Here is a 19648-nt window from a genome sequence, read left to right on the forward strand (position 1 = left end):
GTTCCTTCTGAAAAGGTAAACTCCTGTCATGACAATCCTCTGACATGTTTCTCAAAATAAAATTGATCTGAAAAAGCTGATTTATGTCCAGATTTTACAACAGACTTGAGTTAATCATCATCTCCATAGCACCCAAGATAGAGGAGAGACAATACTTATTTTAGTTTAAAATTGGGTGGATTGTTTATCAGTGTGAATTTTGAGTGGCTCAAGTAACTAGAAAAGCCCTCACAGAGCGCAGACCTCCACCAAGCAGCTCATTCCCCTTATACAACGTCCACATGGTGATCTGGATCATTACCAAAAGGTTCTAAATTGTTCTTGGTGTCTTTATACACCAACCATGAAACGTAAAAGTCAACCTGACTTGATGTATATTTTTAACAGATTTTTGAATGCATAAATTTGGTTTTCAATGTTAAAATTAAATATTTTTTCTTGATCTCATTCTGGATCTGATCCAGAAGACATTTTCCATGATAGTGCATATCGGGACCCCTTTATGACTGTGATTTTTGGTGAGTGAATTGAATCCACATTTTACAAGATATGATTTATTTATTTTTAAAGCCTCTATTATAAGTTAATGGGAAAATCCGGATTTATTACTATCGCGACAGTATCCGCAATCCAAATTGGATCCAGATAAATTCGGTGGTGAGATAGAGGTCTCCACCGTACATGGCTTTGTCAAATTCCTTAAACATCTGTCAATAATCAACTGAGATATTGAGGAACAAATTTCTCCATTGACTGCAATGTTGCCGAACATTTTAAAGTGATCCATAATCCAGGATATCTTATGGATCTTCATCAAAATTTTATAAACTGTTCTTGAAAATGTCATCAAGATCCATCCGTAACTTCTTGAGTTATGTTGCTAACAGACAGACCAACGCTTTAAGATAATATGACTTACAGTGCATATTATGTCAAGGGAAATGACTTAGGAGGTCACATCAGTATTACCGGGAGTATATTAGTATAGCATCAGTCTCATATTTTCTGTCACTATAGCAACCGCAATACTTTTCTGGCAGCTTAAAATGGCTTTTTCACAATTTCACTACAGTATTTGAGTCAACATAGTCTATGATGTTGACTTCTTGTACAGCTGCTGTTTTGAATCACTGCGTATACACACTATAATAAAGTGTCGGCATGCGTTAAAAAAAAGGGAAGAAAAGACTTTTGTTGACACGAGCATCAATGAAAGCAACACACCAAAATCCTATTGACTTTACCCACTGGATGTTTATCAGTCCTGTCATCCTCCCACACCACCATGAAAACAACTAAGAGATGTCAACAGCAACCACTTAACCCGATTCACATGTTTCCTAGCTGTTGTAGATTATGCGGTGACATTTCCTTTCAGATACATTGAAATCCCTGTGCTTTCTTGTTAAATGTAATCTGTGAAAATGCACTGTGAACAAATGTGGGGGGGGGGAGCTCAATTGTGACACACAAGCCAATTGATTGTATAGATATGGAGATATGCAAGCAATTGATTATTGTTCACACAGGTGGGTGAGCCTCAGGCGCCTTAAGCTGCGTGTGCTCAGCCGCAGAAGTAGCATTCTATAACAGTAAGACGATCATCGCGGACACAAACCTAAAAGCCGCAGGGCGCTCTGTGGTGTGATTACTGCGAGGATAATCTTTAACACACATGCTGTCTCTGAGGGCAGCTGTGGAAAGTTGGCTCAGAGCAGCATGCCTTCCTGAAGGAACTGTAAGTTAGGCTGCTATTTTTATGAAGGTGTTACATTTTATTTCAAGAAAGGTCCATGTGGGTTTTTTTTCCCCCCTACATCCATAATAATAGACTGGAAACAAGACGGCGTGCTGATGTCTTTCTGACAAAATGCCAGGAATATTTGTCACGGCATTTATGCATTTATTCTTTGCTCTTTTTGTGCAGGATGTCACATCCAAGATTCAGCTTCAATTATATGTGAGAACAGACAATAAATGTTGCCTTCATTGTAATAATGTAAATGGCCTAGTTGCTCAACACCAGGACTCTTGTTGTTACACTTCACTGTGTGATTGTGTTCGTTATTACTGCTGCTGGTACACATCTGTGGATCCACTCCAGATGCTGATGTTTTTGAGGTGTGTTCTGTATTTATTTGTTGTTGTTTTTTAAGCATAGCGCTCTAGCTTGCATTTTATTTATTGTCATTACTGTTACATGTTGCACGATTGCATCGGAAGAAAATTCCTAGTCTGTGAACCCTCATCGACAATGATTTGGATTCGGATTAAATCCACAATGTAGAAATTGAAAACGGATGAAGGATGAAAATTGATTTAATCTGGTTCCTGACTTTTTTTTCCCTGACTCCTCTTTCATGCTACTCTGAACCATATAGCCATAAAGGGCTGTGCTTCACATCTGTTTCTGTCTTAGCGCAGAAAAAAAAGAGAAAGAGAAAAGAAAATAGAGTCCTTCTTTGTATTCAACCTTTTTCCAGTTATGTTGTGACAGTTGCACTGTTTGAAGTTTATTTAATATTTTGAGGCATTCATCTTCTGCTTGGTCTCCAAAATCCTCATGTGTAAAATATATTGTTCTCGGGAGACATCTTACAAACTAGTGCAGAGACATCCTTTTTCCTGTCAAGACATATCTGTTTGCCCAATCTACACAAGTGTAGCGTGCAGAGGCTATATGCGTGTGATGAGATGCCACATCACATCGGGCTGAACTCACCACAGTTGTCACGGTAAGCGCTCAGCTCCAAGTCTGCAGAACCGCAATGTGCATCCACCATGGCAAAGAGCTGTTGTGTGACTCCAAATAGGAAGATTTCACTGAGCAGATGAATGATGGCACTGATTTCTGAACTCTGCAGCTGCCGCCGTGATGCACAGTTTTGTTTGACTCCCCAGTGCTGAGCAAATCTGAGAATTCAGTAACATTCTTAAACACTGAATTTGATTTCTTGTGTTATATAATGTCAGTTCGACAGATGCACTATAAGTTATTGCAGATCTTTCATATCGGTGGCATGTCAAAACCAGAACCATGTTTTGATATTACTCTGTGAAAAATTTACTTTTTTTATTCTGTCAGATTTCAAATGAAGGAATGTCATAATTGTATAGAGCTGTCAATCTGAATTAATAATAATAATAAAAAAACATTTTAAACTTTGACATTTCCATTCACCTGCTTTGTATTGATCCTTGAAAGCAGAAAAGCCCCTGAAGGCCAGTGCTTTTTAAAGTGACCCTCTCCAGCTGGTATTTGTCAAGAAGAACCAAAGCTGATGAGATTCCTTGAAATAAAAAGCTGGGGTTAATTTATTGGTGCAGTTGTCATTGAAAAATCCAGCAATAGACAGCAAATACAAATTAAGACTGGCATGTGCCTTTATAATGAAACTGATAACAGCTTTCTCCCTTTTTATGTTATTTCAAGGATTTATTACATTCTGAGTAGTTTCCTAACACATTTATTTGAAAGATTCCAACAGAGAGTATTCGTACATAGAACTGTGAGGCATGGTAGCCGACATGTTCTGTAAATTACAGTATATGAACAAACTTAGTATGCTGGGAAAAAAATGGCTTTCATTATTTCCGTGCTCTGATGGTTTTAAAAAGCTTTACAAACATCTGAAAAGAATTTAAAGCCCTGTAAACCACTAACACCTTGACATTATTTCATTTTTCAGGCATGGAAAACCACAACAGTGTTCCCTTTATTATTATTATTTTATTTTTTTTAACTAATGACCGGTAATGATTTTCTTTAGTATAAAAAAAGAGAGAGAATAAAGTAAAAGTGTTGCAAGTTGACAATTAGATTTGAAAATTGGTACTTCCGAATTTAAACTTTAAAAGCACAACGCTCTATGCTTTTTTTTTTTTTATGTTTCAAAATTGGTCACAACTAAGCATTTAGAGGCGGGACGCCAAGGAGCATTTCAGATTTTAGTGGGTGGCAACTGATAGACATCAACCTTGAGGTCTGCTTCAAAAAAGGCTTTTTCAGGGCTGATCATAAGAGTCCCCCCCCCCCCCCAGAGAGAGGTAGCGGTCTCTCATCAGAGAGCAGTTTAGCATAGTGAGCTGGTTGAATGCTAGGACATCATTAAGCCCCCTCTATTGTTAACATCTGGGTTCAGAAGAACGGCTCTTTCTCTGGTAAATGTTGCCCTGGCTTAACAAGGGATTTTGTTACCCCATGAAGTCGACATTGGCAGCCGTGTCACATTTGGCAATGGAAACCACTGCACTGTTTAGGCCACAGGAGATCAATCAAAGCAGATTTTATTTTAGTATTATTTTTTACCCTGAAAACTTCGGTTTTCACTTGAGCCAGGAGTCAGATATGAATCTAATTTAGTTGTTCGGATGTGAAGTTTTTATTGCAGATTAAAATTCTTCCACGAAGATCAAAGCACGTGAGATTATATTTGTTTATATCATTTGAACTCGGTTTGCGGTTGCATGAAATCCTATTTCCTTATTTGTGTTGTTTGATGTTCTCGTTTTTTATCTTACTTCACAAGGCTTTCACAAGGATTCCCAGTCTACATGAAGTGGTAATTACCCATCTCCACTTTACATCACACCATTTCCTCTTTCCTCCTACTCTTACACCCCCCCCCCCATCCCTCTTTGCTTTCCACCCCTCCTTCGTGGGGAAGTGGCTGTCATAGCAACTGCTGAATCATCCTCTTCCGTGTGCAGCCATCGTCTACTCCGACTCCTCGTGATGTAAGGCCCTCTATTAGCATATTGATCTGACGCTTTAATCTGCACCGGTGCGTGCAGGTTAGTCTCAGAGGACAACGAGGTGCAGCGGGCTGAAGAGCGTCCGCTGGGATGGGTAACGTATCAACTAATGTGAAGCACTGCCTGAGCTATGAGCAGCTCATCCAGGACTACCCGTGGCTGAGACGCTGGCTGCTAGAGGAAAAGGTGGGCGTCGTCTCTCTTGTTTCTAATCCGATGCACATGCTCTGCCACATGACTCCTTCATGACAGAGAGGCTGCAGCAGCCACCGACGGCAAGTCGGATGCCGCATGCTGCTTACATAATGGTCCTTTCCTTTTACATGCTTACTGCTTCAAGGATGTGTGGAATTTTTTTCAAGCAGGAAGGGCAAAATTATTGTCCTTCTGAATTCACTGTTTGTGGCAGAAGACATAGATGTGATGTGTCCTCTTCGGAGCACAAATCCATCATACCTTCCTTGGGCCGTTTTTAGATTTAGAAAATTTTCGTGTTCACTGTTACGTTGAGAAAATGTGAATGTTCTTGTTCTTTCTGTTTAACGTTTCCTCCAGCCCGTTACGGGACACGAGTATCCAGCGTTTGTTAAAATAGTTGAAGTTGGACCGAGAGATGGACTCCAGAATGAAAAGGTATATAGTCACACGTTTCAGTCAACTAGCTCATTAATATTTATACGCAGCCTTGCTTTGTGATCCACTATATATATGATCTCACCGGAAACTCCAAACTGTTTCTGTGTGTTTCATACCTGAAACAATCCATATGGGTTGTGTACTATAATGGTCAGGAACATGTGTTGCACATTTCCTTTACAATTCAATGGGAACGCTGACACGGCCTCCTGCATGTGCTAGTTTGCTTGTTTCCATTATTGCCGGTAGTTTCACTGATTCCACTGGATGCAGAAATAATTTTGTTTGCCACTGAACAAACTCTTCATCGGCGGTGACAGGCAGCATGAAAATTGATATTGATGTGCTTTATAAGCAGGGTAAACCAGTCAAATTCTGCACATTGCATCTCTTGAGCTACCTCCCTTTTTTGTTGTTTTGGTCTACAGGAAATTGTTCCGACGGCGGTGAAAATCCATCTGATAGACATGCTGTCGGAGGCAGGCCTGCCCGTGATCGAAGCCACCAGCTTTGTGTCTTCAAAGTGGGTTCCACAGGTAATCGCTCCCCTCAGCACACAGCCTACGCATGAAGGACTGTTTTTCTACATTTGCGTTAGCAATGAGGCTCCTCTTAACATCGACCCGCATGTCTCTATTTACTCGCTGAACAAGGGAAAACATGAACATGTCACAAGAAATGTGACGTGAAACAGTAAATACACTCTCAATGGAATCCCAGCTCCCTGAAAGCAGATGGAAACATGTGCAGCATGATTATTAATAAAGGTTTGCTTTTCTACATCATATGTTTTCCCCTCATCTTGTAGATGGCAGACCACACTGATGTTCTCAGAGGGATCCAGAGAGCCCCCCATGTTCAGTACCCTGTATTGACACCGAACATACAAGGCTTCCAGGATGCTGTGAGCATTCATTCTCATTCTTGGGGATTTCTTCTATAAGGCACATGCTTGCCAATTTGCCTTAATTGCTGATGCTATATTCCTGTTTGCTGCATAATTCCTGCACTTAGGTAAGAGTGGCACGTACACAGCCTTCAGGATTGTTCCACAAGTTCATGTTTCCTTTTCTTTACAGATTGCAGCTGGTGCCACTGAGGTGGCGGTGTTTGGGTCGGCTTCTGAAACCTTCAGTAAAAAAAACATCAACTGCTCTATCGATGAAAGCCTGCTGAGGTTTGAGGAGGTCATTAACACCGCCAAAGAGAGGAAGATTCCAGTACGTGGGTTAGTATTTAATATTTAGCAGTTAATAATTGTTGCTTACAATGAATAACAATACATATGTGCATTTTCTTTCTGTTTCATAATTATTAGCACAAGTTTTGCCCTAATTTGTTCTAAAAAACGTTATATTTTCAATCCCAATTAGAATAAAACAACTGAAAATACAGCAGTTTTTATATGAAGGAGAAAACATATTTCATAATGTTATTTTTACAATACTTATCTTGATGCTTTGAAGGTTGTGTTGATGCATTAGTAAACCACAAGTCCAGCTGGACACTGAAGCAGTTTTCCATTTGTCACTAAATCACTAAAGATTGCTTTTACAAGTTATACAGTACTTTTAAATCTACTTTTTTCATTTATGTAAAAATAGGCCACAGTAGTTGTTTACATGCTTGTTTGGAATCATCTTCATTTAGAAGTATGTATCCTTTTAATTAATCTATCAATGCTGTATCTCTTCTATGTTAATCAATATAATGTAAACGTTTTTGGATACGTTTCTGTATATTACAGTATCTTACCCACAAATTAATTTTGCTCCTTCTTCTGCAGCCTCTTTTATTTTATTTTTCACAGTCTGTCAAAACATCAGATGCTACTAAATGTAATGTGAACACTTGGACCCTCCTACATGCACTGTCCTCTTTCAGATACATCTCTTGTTCCCTTGGATGTCCTCATGAGGGACACACTGATCCCTCCAAAGTGGCTGAGGTGAGCTAAATAAATAAATGTCTACACTAAATGCACACAATTCAATGCTGAACTCAAAAAGATTGCTGAGGAGAGATTTACTGTGGATAATATCTAAGTGTATGATTTGCTTTCCTTTTTCTTTTTCTTAGCTGGCAAAAAGGTTGTATGAAATGGGCTGTTATGAGATCTCCTTGGGCGACACCATCGGAGTGGGTACACCAGGCTCCATGACAACGATGCTGCAGAGTGTGATGAAGGAGGTCCCCTCCAGCGCTATAGCGGTTCACTGCCATGACACATATGGACAAGCACTGCCCAACATCCTGACTGCACTCCAGGTAAGTAACCATAGCAACAGCGCCAAGAGCAATGTCAAAATCTACCGCTGCTGCCGGTCATGTTGGTTCATCTTCTTGACTTGTTATTCATTATTATTATGAAGTGAGACATCAGAGAAACCATGTACCAAACACTGTTATGGATGTGACTCTAAGTAGACTTACTCAATAAGGAATGATCGGAAAATCTACACCACCCAAAGATGTTCAATCAATAACAAACATCCGAGACACATGAAGAGTTGTATTGATTTGTTTGATTTAAGTGTTTCTTACATACAAGAACATGCAACAGGAAAAAAAAACTGAATAAATGCAAAAGGAGTTGTGGAAAAGGTTTAGACGCTGCTCCCTCTTACAAGAACTGCTCCAGCTTACTCTTGAGAAGATTTTGTTCTTTGAGCAGTGGAGATATTTCTGGAAGCTCTTCTTCAAAGCTCTAAAAGCTGGGTGGAGGGACTTGTGGATCATGAAAAATGATGAGGACGCAGCATGAAAATGTTCTCATCTCCAAGACGCAGAACAGATATCTTTGGTGAGGTAATGTGGGATACCTGAGTAGCAAGAAACAATCCTCTGGTCTCCCTGAAGAGGAAGACGACGTGGGCTGCGATTGCTGTGAAGGTGCGAGCCACGCAGCTCTCATGTAGAGGGAAATTGACCTCAGTTGGACGTTCAGACTGTCCTGTTTGCAAACAGGAGACAGTGATGCATCTGCACATCCTCTCCGGATACATTTCTTGAGAGCTTTATTTTCTCTGAGGATTTGATTCTGTGCACCTTTTTTTTCTTCACACGCACTTCGCCTTCGCCTTCGCCTTTTTGAGTAATGGAATCACTCTCGTTCAGCACCCCGGGCCGATCATGGATCAATGCCATATCTTTACGTAAATCAATGCTGTTATTCATGATGACATGAAGAGGAGCAACCAGATGTGAAAGTAAAGTCTTGGTGGGGATTCTTGTTCCAGGATATCTTTTAACTTCCTTAAGTAAAGAAACATTGTGGAGATCAGAAGTCTTTTCTGAGCCTTTAAACCATTATTCCTGTTGGGGATAATCGCATACTGAGCTGCTCCCAATCCATCTTTTTTTTTTTAGAGAACCTTCAAAGCATATGTTACCGTACATTCAAAGACAGCATCTTTTCTTTATTTAAGAGCAAAACTGTGGGATTTAATTTCATCTGGATTGAAACGACAGAAAGAAATTCTCATCAAAGCCTTCATTCAAGAGATTTACTTTGTTATTTTGCAATTAGAAATGATGTTAAATTAATGATTCAAGAAAATCATCACATAATACATGTTCATCTATAAATGTTTTACATCCCTGAAGAAATACTGGAAGTGTGTGTGCTGGAAGTACCTGTAGCCTTCTGCAGAACTACAGAACGAACCCTGATTTATTACATAATTATGAATGAATCTTCTGTTTAAGGGAGTATTGTCAATGCACAAACTAACGTATAGGTTACTGTGGTGCAAAGAGAAAACCAGCAGCCATCAGTCAACAAGGAAGAAGGGCGTTAAGAAACGTGATTTAAGCTTCTCCACAAAGTAAGATGATTCAGAAACTGCCCACTGAGAAAAAAAAAATTCCAGAGTGTTATTGAACATAGAATATGTCCAACGGGCCCTTCCATCACAATCCTAATGTATGGAAAACAGGAAACAGATTAATACACAGTAACATGTCTCTACACAGCTCATAGATCTGTGCACCCCCGTGGAAGAGGATGTTTTTCACCACCACCACCCGTAGCAAGTGGAAACCCGACATAAATCCAGACATAAGAAAAGAGCCAAAGGTGGTTGCGGCTGTATCAGTTCTCTGGAGCACATTGTCATCCCTGAGGAGACGCTCATTGGGGGTTGGGTGGGTCAGCAGATGTGAGGGGGTCAGCACAAAGGCTCACCTATTCAGTGTCTGTTGGACAAAGCCACTGAGAGCTAGGTGGATAGAAGGGCCCCGGGGGGAACTGAACTCATCTGTCGCTTGGCTGTTGAACTCTCTGACAATGCTGCGCTTAAAGGCCGGTGGAAAATGATCCTTTCATTCGCTCGCGACAGAGCGCGTGATGAATGCTGCTGCAGCTGCACACCCAAATCTGGAAATTTGATTACAACTTAAATATCTGGTCGGACGAAAGATGTAGGCTTTGAGATTTATATCGCAGTTTGAGTACATGTTTAATTAATGAGCTGCTAGCATTCATTTATTTCACCCAATATTTGTTTTTATATAACTTTGGGAAATAAAAGTCACCATGGATTTAGCATTTTTTGCCATATATATTTTATTAAAGCTTGAATCTTATAACATTAATTATTCTAATACTTACAGAACAATTTCTTTGGAAAGAAAGAAAAATACAAAAAAGAGAGATAAAATAAGGAACAATATCAAAAAAATAAATTAAAATAGAACAGGTCCTTCCAAGAACTCTGCTCCTCTTTAGCAATTAGGATGCAGCCATCTTTGGGTATCCATTCTTGCTGCAAGGGGTTCAAAAGGTCATCAGAAAAAGCCAAGAATAAATACATTTTACTTTCATTTCTTCATATCTGATTGATTTTTTTTAAGTATGCCTATTATTGTTCCTTAGAATAATAGGCATACATCCTAGTTTTCTGTCTGCAAAACAAAGCTTAAGTGATGGTGTATCTGTGCAATATTGGACAATGGTAAAGACAAAATTTTCCCTTCTTGAAAAGACTGGATTTTTGTTTTATTTTAGCTTTTCTCATGAAAGAGTAAAATATGCTCCAATGGAGGAAAGCTAAATAATGCAAAGAACGAAAATAGAAACAACTTTAAAATTTAGCTTTAGATGGAAGATTGAAAAAGTGCAGCGGGACAGTGAAATTCCTCTGTGGATCTTATGTAGGATGATACATCACAGCTGCTCCGTGACCACAGAATATGAAAGCAGCCGGGAATATTTAGCCTACCATTTCCACACCCATAAACAAGATGGAAATGAAAGATTTTATCATAGCCTTTCATTACTGTGTGCCAGAGGTCCACACCACCAACTGGGAGAGAAATGAATTCCCTTTGCTGACAGCCTTGAGTCACTTCTTTTGTTCCTAATAAAGACATTCCGCGGTCTTTGTACCTTTTTTTTTAGGTCTGGTGGGGCTTTGTTATAATCTACTGCTGGCAGGTCACAGAATGACAATGTATGGACTAAGGTTTCACAGGCTTGGCAAGGAAAATTATTTATTTTCACCTGCAATTTTGTTCTATTGTGTACAGTTGCGGCTGGGGAATACAGCGCAGTCGGTTTGTGCTCACAGCGACCTCTCTGCTAACAATAACACGCATCCTTCATGTTTTCACGTGTCGATCTATGAAGAAATATGAAACCATGACGACTTCTACAAAGTTGGCAACGTTATTTTATAACGTTCAAAGAGCGTCTGACCGGGATGCCGTAACCCCAGTACACCTTTATTTAAATAACCATCAGCAATGCCAGTTTGATGCATATGACATTATTTATGAGTATAAATATATTACATGTATTTTCTGTAGCAAATGAACACATGACAAAGATATAAAGCAAAAAAATAAAAAATAAAACAAACAGCACAATGTAAATAAAAAATCAAAATAAAGATTTATGGCGTGCATCCATGCATGCACAGCACATTGTTTATGTCTTGGTTGTTTTCTACATTTCATGGTAGATGATCTCATCGCTTTTCAATGCATTTATCATATATAAGATTATCACTGTATAACTGTGTTTCAGGAATGATTTTAAGATTCTGGGCAAAAAAAGCATCAAAGGACAAAGAAGGTCACACAGCAAACTTTGCTTGGATTTAAGAGATTATGTGTAAAATCATGACAAAACAGACAAATACATGCAAGACCAAACATTATAAAGAGCACTGCCTTGATTTGTAACAATTACTACGAGTTGATTTGGCATGCTATTTTGACAGCAGAAATCAAACAAAATTCCTTTTGCTGGTTAAAATAAAGTATAACGTGACGGGATAGTATTTTGTATATATTCTGACCACACAGTCTGCGATTTTCAGGATTATCGGTTGTTCTGCGTTAATGAAATTCGCTCATCTTTGTGCAGGGTTGAGGTTGAAGTTGGGTGACTTGATTATATAATGCAAACCTTTTTTTTATGTTAAACAGAATCATGAGGTGAAACTGTTTCCTTGTTCTTTATACTGTGTGTGTTTGCTCTGTCTCTTAGCTGCGCCCCGGCCCACCCCTGTTATTGTGGCTTTGCTCTCCAATGGCAACCTCATTTACTTGTTCTTGGAAAGAGGCGATAGATGCTGTCAGCAGTGGATCTGTGACAGTTTCTTTTAGCATCCCCAGTTTATGTAACAGTGGGTGAAGCATCGCTGCTTCTTATCCTTCAGTGAATACACACTCTACATCCCCCCCCCTCCGTGACACAGTTCTAAAACCACAGCGGGAGCGCGTCCATTTTCAGCCTCGTCCGCTCAGAGTGTAAAATGACAACACGTTTATCCCATTTTATGCGAATTTGAAAATGCTGTGTCTTTACTCAGGAATGCATTGTTATTACATGGCCACATCTCCCTGAATACGGCTTTTTAACACCGAGTGCACATCTGGTTTCTGGGCAGTGTGAACCAAACTGAGCTTTGGCAAGCTAAAGCTGCTGACCGTCAGTTTCTGCACGATCAGTGTCCGGAGGAACAAGGCTTGCCGTTGAAGGGTCCGTTTCGTTCCTCTCGGAAACTGCATGCTAAAGCCCCGTGGCCTTACACGGTGAAGGTGAGAGGATTGGCATGGCAGATTACAACTCTGTGTTTATACTACAAAAATTCTGCCGAGCACAATATCCTGCTCTGGCTTAAACCAAGGTCTGGATATCGTGTGCACTGAGCAGGCTGGAGTAGATCTGCCACCCCATCTCCTCCCCTAACTCGCCAACACAAACAGCAATTATGACTGGTTTAAACGACCGCTGAAAGAAGTAACTGTTGTCTGGTGGAAAAGCAACGTATTACCAGCATTGTTTAAAAAAAAACAAAAAAAAAACAAGGAGATTCTTATAATTTACCCCACATGGTGTTACGCCACAGAGTCAATATCCTTTATGACTTGATGCCACTGAGAGGATCACTGCTGGGTAATTTTGTGTCACTGTGGGACGCTCTGACATCTGGCTCCGCCACAGAGGCAGGAAAACATCTGAAATATTCTCGTGACGATCGCAGGGACATGTGGAAAACATCCTGAGACCTTAGTCCATAATTACTCAGAAAAACTGAAGGTCTGGCATCATCATTTCTTGATGAGAAAACAAAGCTTATGTCAGCGAGAGGTCATTCTCATGGCAAGAACAGCGTTGTGTCTTTAGCAACAGAGACAGAGCGATTGTAAAACATATTTACTTAAATTTTTCTTGCACGATCGACGATCAAAATAAAATAAATGAAAGCATATTTAGTGAGCGTTCCAGTTTTACGGGCATTACAGTGTCACACTTCAGAAAAGCATCAACACGTCGTTAACTTTTATATGGAGGCCAGCCTTTTGTTTTGCAGGCAGTAAAATGTTTTCCACAATATATAATGTTGATTGTGAGCCACTTTAAGTTTAAAGTGTTTTCACGTTTGTGCACAAAGATCCTCAGTGAACGACGACATTTTCAAGGAGTGTCCGTAGTGACATTATTTATGACGTTCATCAGGATTTGTATGGCCGCAGCACAATTCCTGTATTGTTGGCGTAGTGTACGGTAAGAGGACACCATCTGACTGAGGAAAAACGTCTTCTCAATGTGGTAAAAAAAAGGAAAAAGTGAATCCCCACGGTAAGAACGGAGCAGCGCTGAAGAAAAAAAAAGCGAGTAACCAGGAGAATCAGAAACATATGAAATGTTCTGTTCAGCATTTCTAATGTTCCCAGCATATAAACAATGTCATAATTAGGTGATGCTTGTGGTTTGAACTGACTAAGAGGATGACTAAGGCATACTGTGGGACATTCTGTGCCCACTCATCTTTGAGACATAAGCCCACAGTTCTCCTAAACAGCTGTGAAAGTCCACCACAGCCCTGGCAGGGAGCGCTGCAGTGGGTAGAACAATCCAACAGAACAAGGATCTTTGTTCCTGATTTTTTACCTGAGCTGAAGCCTGTGTTGAGGTCCTGAATGACTCTGTTGTGTTACCTTGCAGATGGGGGTCTGCGTGGTGGATTCAGCGGTAGCCGGCCTGGGAGGTTGCCCGTACGCTCAGGGTTCATCCGGCAACGTTTCCACAGAGGACGTTCTGTACATGCTCCATGGCATGGCCATTGAAACGGTAACTTCATGGAGCACTTTGACAGGCCTGGTGTATTTATTTCTCAGTGTAATCCCAGCAGATGAACCTGGATCGCACCACCTTTCACAGCTCATTCACATAAACAGATCACATTTGCTGTCAAACCACGCTGTGATAGTTTGTTTTACAGTGTATGGTGGTTTGACACAATTTACACAAGCCCTAAGTGGTGCATGTTCTTTCCCAAGAACAATTCCTACCCCTGCTGGCCAAGGGCGGTCACTGCAGCTCAGTTTCACATTATCTGCTGCACACGTTCGTATTCATTGATAGCATTGCTTTTGTCCCACACTCATTATTGTAAAGACAATGCGCACAGCTGCACATGTTGTATTTTAATAACAATATCTGTCTGTCTGTCTGTCCAGGGTGTAAATCTGGACAAAGTTCTTGAGGCTGGGGATTTTATCTGCAACGCTTTAGGCTGCAAGACAAAGTCTAAGGTCGCCCAGGCAAGAAGCAGCTGATGCGATGATGTGTTCCTGCCAAGCAAAGGAATATGTTTGCTGCATGTTTGACTCTGTTCCCTTTCAAGTACTCACCGCGTCGCTGCTGCCTTCAGGATTGTTGCTCATAATGCTGTTGTATTCCAATACCGGTAAGTTGGTCATTATTTGAAATTGTCAGAGGTATAACACTGGCAAAGCACAGGACATCCATCACTGAGCTTTGCTTTCCAAAATCAGTTCTTTCAAGCATTAATTCCTTTCTTTACTGGAGTCTTCTCAGACTGACGGGATCATTATCCCAGACTGGGCCATACTTTTGTGTAAAATACTTTTATTTATTTATTTATTTATTTATTTATTGCTCTGTGTGGTTGCTCATTACAAATAAGGCAGGGCGGATTACATTGATTTAATAATAACAAAAGGCCAATATATCTCTTTATACACTCTATTCTCCAAAGACTTTTTCTATGCAATCAGATCTTGTTTAATACTTGCACTCAGACAGAAGAGACATCTAAAAGACACACAGAATATTTAAAAAGTGTGTCTTTCCTCTGGCTGAACAGAAATCATCAAGATGCAACCTTCGGAAGTGTTTTCACATCTAAACATGTAACCAGGACACAAGTTGCTCTGCTGGAGGGCAGTGGATGAGGGTTTGGGCAAACATTGATGCCTCTTGTCATGTTGGCCTGTTTAAGTACGTTCTATTGTGCGGGTTTTTTAATAAAAAATACAATAAAATTGAACATGAAAGAAAAACGAGTCTGAAAGTTTTAATGGGATTTCTAGTCAAGCAAGATGGGATTAAAATTATCCAAATAAAAAAAAATGGAACAAATCAGAAAATGGGAATATATCTGCCTTGTTTTCTATCTAGCTGGTTAATTCCTGTGACGGTCATTATGCTGTAACTGCGTATACCTTCAATTACAGCGTAGAGTGAAATGTGACAGGCTGTGCATGCTGGAACTGAATATTGACTTAATAAATAGATTAAAATATGGACATTGCAGGTCCACCTGTATGCAAAATAAAATTGAGAATTACAACCGTGTTATTACACTTTAACCTTTGACACAAAACTCCTCACAGTGATTAATTCATCACGCGATAGAAATGGGATCCTAAACCAACTCAATGGAAGAGATTAATGAAGCTTTTTAAAAAGGAGGCTTTTCAATTTACACTGTAAAAAAAAAGAAGAAGCTTAATTTGACTGATGCCTGTCATTTTAATAGCTGGATCATCAGCAGCAGCAGAAATGTCACCATGTTCATCTTTAACCATTATGTTCAAGTTGTGTTGATCATGTTGATGAGTCTGTTCATATGGGAATGTGGCAGGTGAATTTCAGCACCACATTTGTTGAAATCTTTGCTAATTTAGTGGCACTGCATGAAAGTACCATATATATATATATATATATATACACTGCATTAATAGTACCTTCAGATTGAACTGTGAGTGATGGAAACTGAGTTCTCACATCAGCTGCATGGTCCTTCTAATACTTCCATACTTTTTTTTTTATTACACATTACCCATTGACCTTTAACTGTCTTTTTCATACATTTTATTTTCCGCCAAACACATCTTTATCCCAGTTTTGTGTGACTTAGCTGGGTTTGCATGGCTCCCATTATTCCACGTGTGAAACTGACACTTCAAGGTGTTCAAGGTGAAATGAATTTTCTGGAACAACAGAGCTTTAGAAAACCAATAATTCATCACACAAGTAGATAAATGCCGACCTCTCAGCCAGAGCAGAGCAAAGATTGATTGCTCGAGTCAATGTCGAACAGATTACAGAACAACCTTGACTGATTCAGAAGCTACTGCAGAGAGACGGGATTCATTTGTATCATTCAAGAGAAAAATTACCCATCTGAACACTCTCTAACACAAATTCAATACTCACAATATTTCGATGCTGCATTTACAGTATGTTATATCTTACCAATTTAATAAACTTTCTTCAAAAAAACATTGAATACACTACAAGAAAACTGCAAAGAATTCTCACAGCGTTACAAAAAAATGCTAAATATTCCAATCAATATTATCTAAAAAAAAACTATTCTCTATCAAACCGGGAGCCATCTAAAATTTTAAAGATCAGAGAACAACAACACAACTACTCTTCTGTGGATGGGGAATTTTGTTTCTCTCTCTTCTTCTCAGCATCCTGCAAAACAAAAGTAGAATGAGTATACATAGTATTATCATAAAATCCAAGAAATACATATTTTCCATTGGTTTACTTACCATATTTTATTGACAACAACCAGAGGCATTAATACAACAACTCCAACATGGAGCAAAGCAGCAAAAGCAAAAATTAGCAAAACCCTCTCTTGTCTTCTCAGAACATTGTGCAGGAGACTTATATGAGCAGGGCACACGTTGATCGTGCTGTTGACACAGAGCACTGTTCCTGCACAATCAGGCTCCCTGTTTAGTCACCCGTTGATTTACCGTGTGAGACTTTGCTCAGGTTCACTGGTTTCAGGAGGTTTAGAGAGACCACTGCTGCTTTTAGAAGACATCACTGAAACGCAAAATTAGAATGCTTTGTTGGGGGTTTTCTCCAATAAACACAATGCATTAGAAAAGGTGTGTTCTTCTTGTTCATCCAATTCTTACTCACAGAAATGTGATCTATTATGAAATATGTTATGAGTAATGTTGCACGTCACTAGATCGTCATTGTGCACTCCTTGGCACGAACAAGGATAGTGAAGCAATGAGTGGCCATGAGAGCCTTTTTGCATTCAGACTTGGCACCGATGATAAGAGCCGGATCCATTTGGGTGAAGCTTTCATCTTTCAGGAGGTCACTGTCACCGCGTTGCGCATCTTCAAGGCTCCAGCGTTTGGTTCGGAGAGTTTTTAACTTGTCTCTGGTGAATCAGGGAAAGCATGTTCAAAAACATACTCAAAATATCCTGCCACAGAACATTTCGTGGAAGGGATTTTAGAATGCTAATGTCTCCAACAACACAGCGAGGTGCTACCGTAATTAAGCACAAGCCCATCCAACAGTTCTTACAATCAAATACGGTAGTGTCAATCTGACATGCTCAAATAAAGTAGTGAACGTTCTATGTTATTGCATGTTAATTGTCACTGAGAAGTCCAAGTATATGCTTTGTGTGGTTAAATTAGAATTTGTGTTCATTTATTAATACTATTGGTTTCATGAAAAACTGTTCTGTATTTCTCTATTGATAAATCAAAATCTGATCACAAAATAAATGCGTGAGGATATTTCAGACAGAGACAAATTGCAGTAAATTACAGATGATTCCGCTCTTTTCGATCAGCAGTCAGTCTGTGCTTCTCCCCCAGAAACAAATTGTAATAGCCAGCCTTCTAGAAGCACCATGTGTTCCTGTTAGTGGGATTCTCATCCCCACTGCAGCTCCACAGATCATGCCGATGGCTTTGAGGATAACAGCTACGCATCACTACGCACATAGACTGAAATCATAATTCATTTCATAACTGGTATAAGAAAAGAATAAAGTTCCAGATGCAAATATTGCCAGAGATCAATGTCCCCAAATCTCCATGTTTGACCTGAAGTTCTTCCAGTAATTCCTGCGTCACCTGGGCTCATCACTGGAACCGGTGGCAAACACCACAGGTGTTCATCAGAGCGCAGCTGCAGGGGCAACAACTACGCTAACAGATGCATTCTCCAAATGGATCACTGTTGACTGCAGGCCCATAAAAATTGTTGAATTGCTGAATGCTAATGTTTTCCCTCTAAATCTTTTAGGAATTAACTGAAAATGAACATGTTGCTCTCTGATATTAATACAGAAGGATAGCATTCACATTCAGTTTGCTCTACGGCACTATATTGTCATGTCAGACATGCCGTCACACAAATATAAAACTACATTTCCTGCAGGTATCGTCTTCAACACATGCTTTAAATGTCTCCTGGCAGAGCCAGGTCTGATGCCCACATGTGCGGCCATGAAGTGCAGCTTTGATCTGCATACAGGTTTTATTTGAAGCCTCACACTCACGCGTGAAGACATAGAACTGCTGAGATACTTGCTGGCAGTGGTCTTGGGTTAGGGTCTGAGGTCTGAGCCTGCCTCAAGAACATGCACACGGTATTTTGCTGCAAACTGCATCACTGACACAAACGTCCATTCGCTCAAACCAAGCTCCACCACCACTGTACACTGCAAAAAGAAATGCAGTGAGATAAATTTGAGCGTGCAAGCAACAGTATTTTAATTGTGATAGAATATACACCAGTTTACTCATAATAAAATAATTGCCGTAGGCAATGAAGCTGCTTGAATGCCAGTCCATCACTGTTCTCCTCCTCTTCTGGGCTGCTGTAAAATAAATAGATAAATAATGCTTATTAATTACAGCCTGTTGTTCATGACTCTCATGTTGTAGCACAGAAGTGTTAATTCACACGGTGCATCAGATCATCTTTGGTAAACAATAACGTCGTTTCCATTGCTTATCTCAGAGACGCCTGAGCATGCTGCACCTGGCTTTCGTTTGTATGGAATCACAAAGCGCCTCCCCCCAGGAGCACACACATCCTTGCAGAGAGGGGAACTGGACCAGCGCTGTCTGGATGGTCATGTTACAGACCTTGGAGCCTTTTATTTGGCACCCTTCATCTTAAATAACACAAACACAAGAGGGAGGCAGAAAAACAGGAATTTCCACAGCCAATTGAAGCCTTTGTTCAACTGGTGGATTCAATTTCACCACAGATTTCGGCCTATACTTAAAGGCAGCTGATAGCTTGTTTGTTTGTTTGTTTTCTTATTTGTTTAGCTATATAAACTTTTCTCCACAAAGAATAGCACTATGCTCCTATCACCGTTGAAGAAAATCTAAATTTATGTATGCTGTTTTTTATTTTTATTTTTTGCTCCGAGATGTTGTCGTAAAATGCCTGCCCACTCTTGCATAGATTTGACATGAAGGTATCCATGGAAACGAAACGATCAGGAGAAGACATGCTAATGCTGACTCATTTTTACGTTGAGACTGATCCCACAGATACATGAAACAGCAGACAATTAACAATATCGACGGTTTATTGATACAAATGTTCAGAGTGAATTTACAGAGTTTCAAAGAACAATACAACAGAAACTGTGTTTCCAAATGACTGGTTGACTATAAAAATAAATAAATAAATAAAATAATA

The 19648-nt window shown here is 39.7% G+C and overlaps 2 protein-coding genes across 2 annotated transcripts; one reads left to right on the plus strand and one right to left on the minus strand.

Moving 5' to 3' along the window:
- Positions 1-4845: 4845 nt before the first annotated feature.
- LOC137912910 (3-hydroxy-3-methylglutaryl-CoA lyase, cytoplasmic-like) lies at positions 4846-14463 on the plus strand. The gene is made up of 8 exons (XM_068757039.1): positions 4846-4941; positions 5820-5927; positions 6200-6295; positions 6471-6619; positions 7276-7339; positions 7471-7659; positions 13850-13975; positions 14365-14463. Exons 1-8 carry the CDS (start codon positions 4846-4848, stop codon positions 14461-14463), a joined length of 927 nt encoding a protein of 308 aa, XP_068613140.1.
- A 2249-nt stretch (positions 14464-16712) lies between these two features.
- Positions 16713-19456, minus strand: gfral (GDNF family receptor alpha like). Its single transcript, XM_068757028.1, is given in 6 exon segments — positions 16713-16833; positions 16927-16999; positions 17099-17197; positions 17200-17351; positions 18974-19109; positions 19399-19456. Coding segments are annotated over 6 exon segments (639 nt in total).
- Between the last annotated feature and the right edge of the window lie 192 nt (positions 19457-19648).

This window comes from Brachionichthys hirsutus, unplaced genomic scaffold (genome assembly GCF_040956055.1).
Source record: "Brachionichthys hirsutus isolate HB-005 unplaced genomic scaffold, CSIRO-AGI_Bhir_v1 contig_797, whole genome shotgun sequence".
In the NCBI taxonomy this organism is placed as follows: Eukaryota; Metazoa; Chordata; class Actinopteri; order Lophiiformes; family Brachionichthyidae; genus Brachionichthys; species Brachionichthys hirsutus.

What these genes read in the sequence shown, in the direction of transcription:
- LOC137912910 (XM_068757039.1), top strand. Translation starts at nt 4,846, where the DNA reads ATGGGTAACGTATCAACTAATGTGAAGCACTGCCTGAGCTATGAGCAG. An exon ending in GCTGGCTGCTAGAGGAAAAG is followed by an intron (nt 4,942 to 5,819) that starts GTGGGCGTCGTC and finishes TTTGGTCTACAG; the next exon opens with GAAATTGTTCCGACGGCGGT. An exon ending in ATGGCATGGCCATTGAAACG is followed by an intron (nt 13,976 to 14,364) that starts GTAACTTCATGG and finishes CTGTCTGTCCAG; the next exon opens with GGTGTAAATCTGGACAAAGT.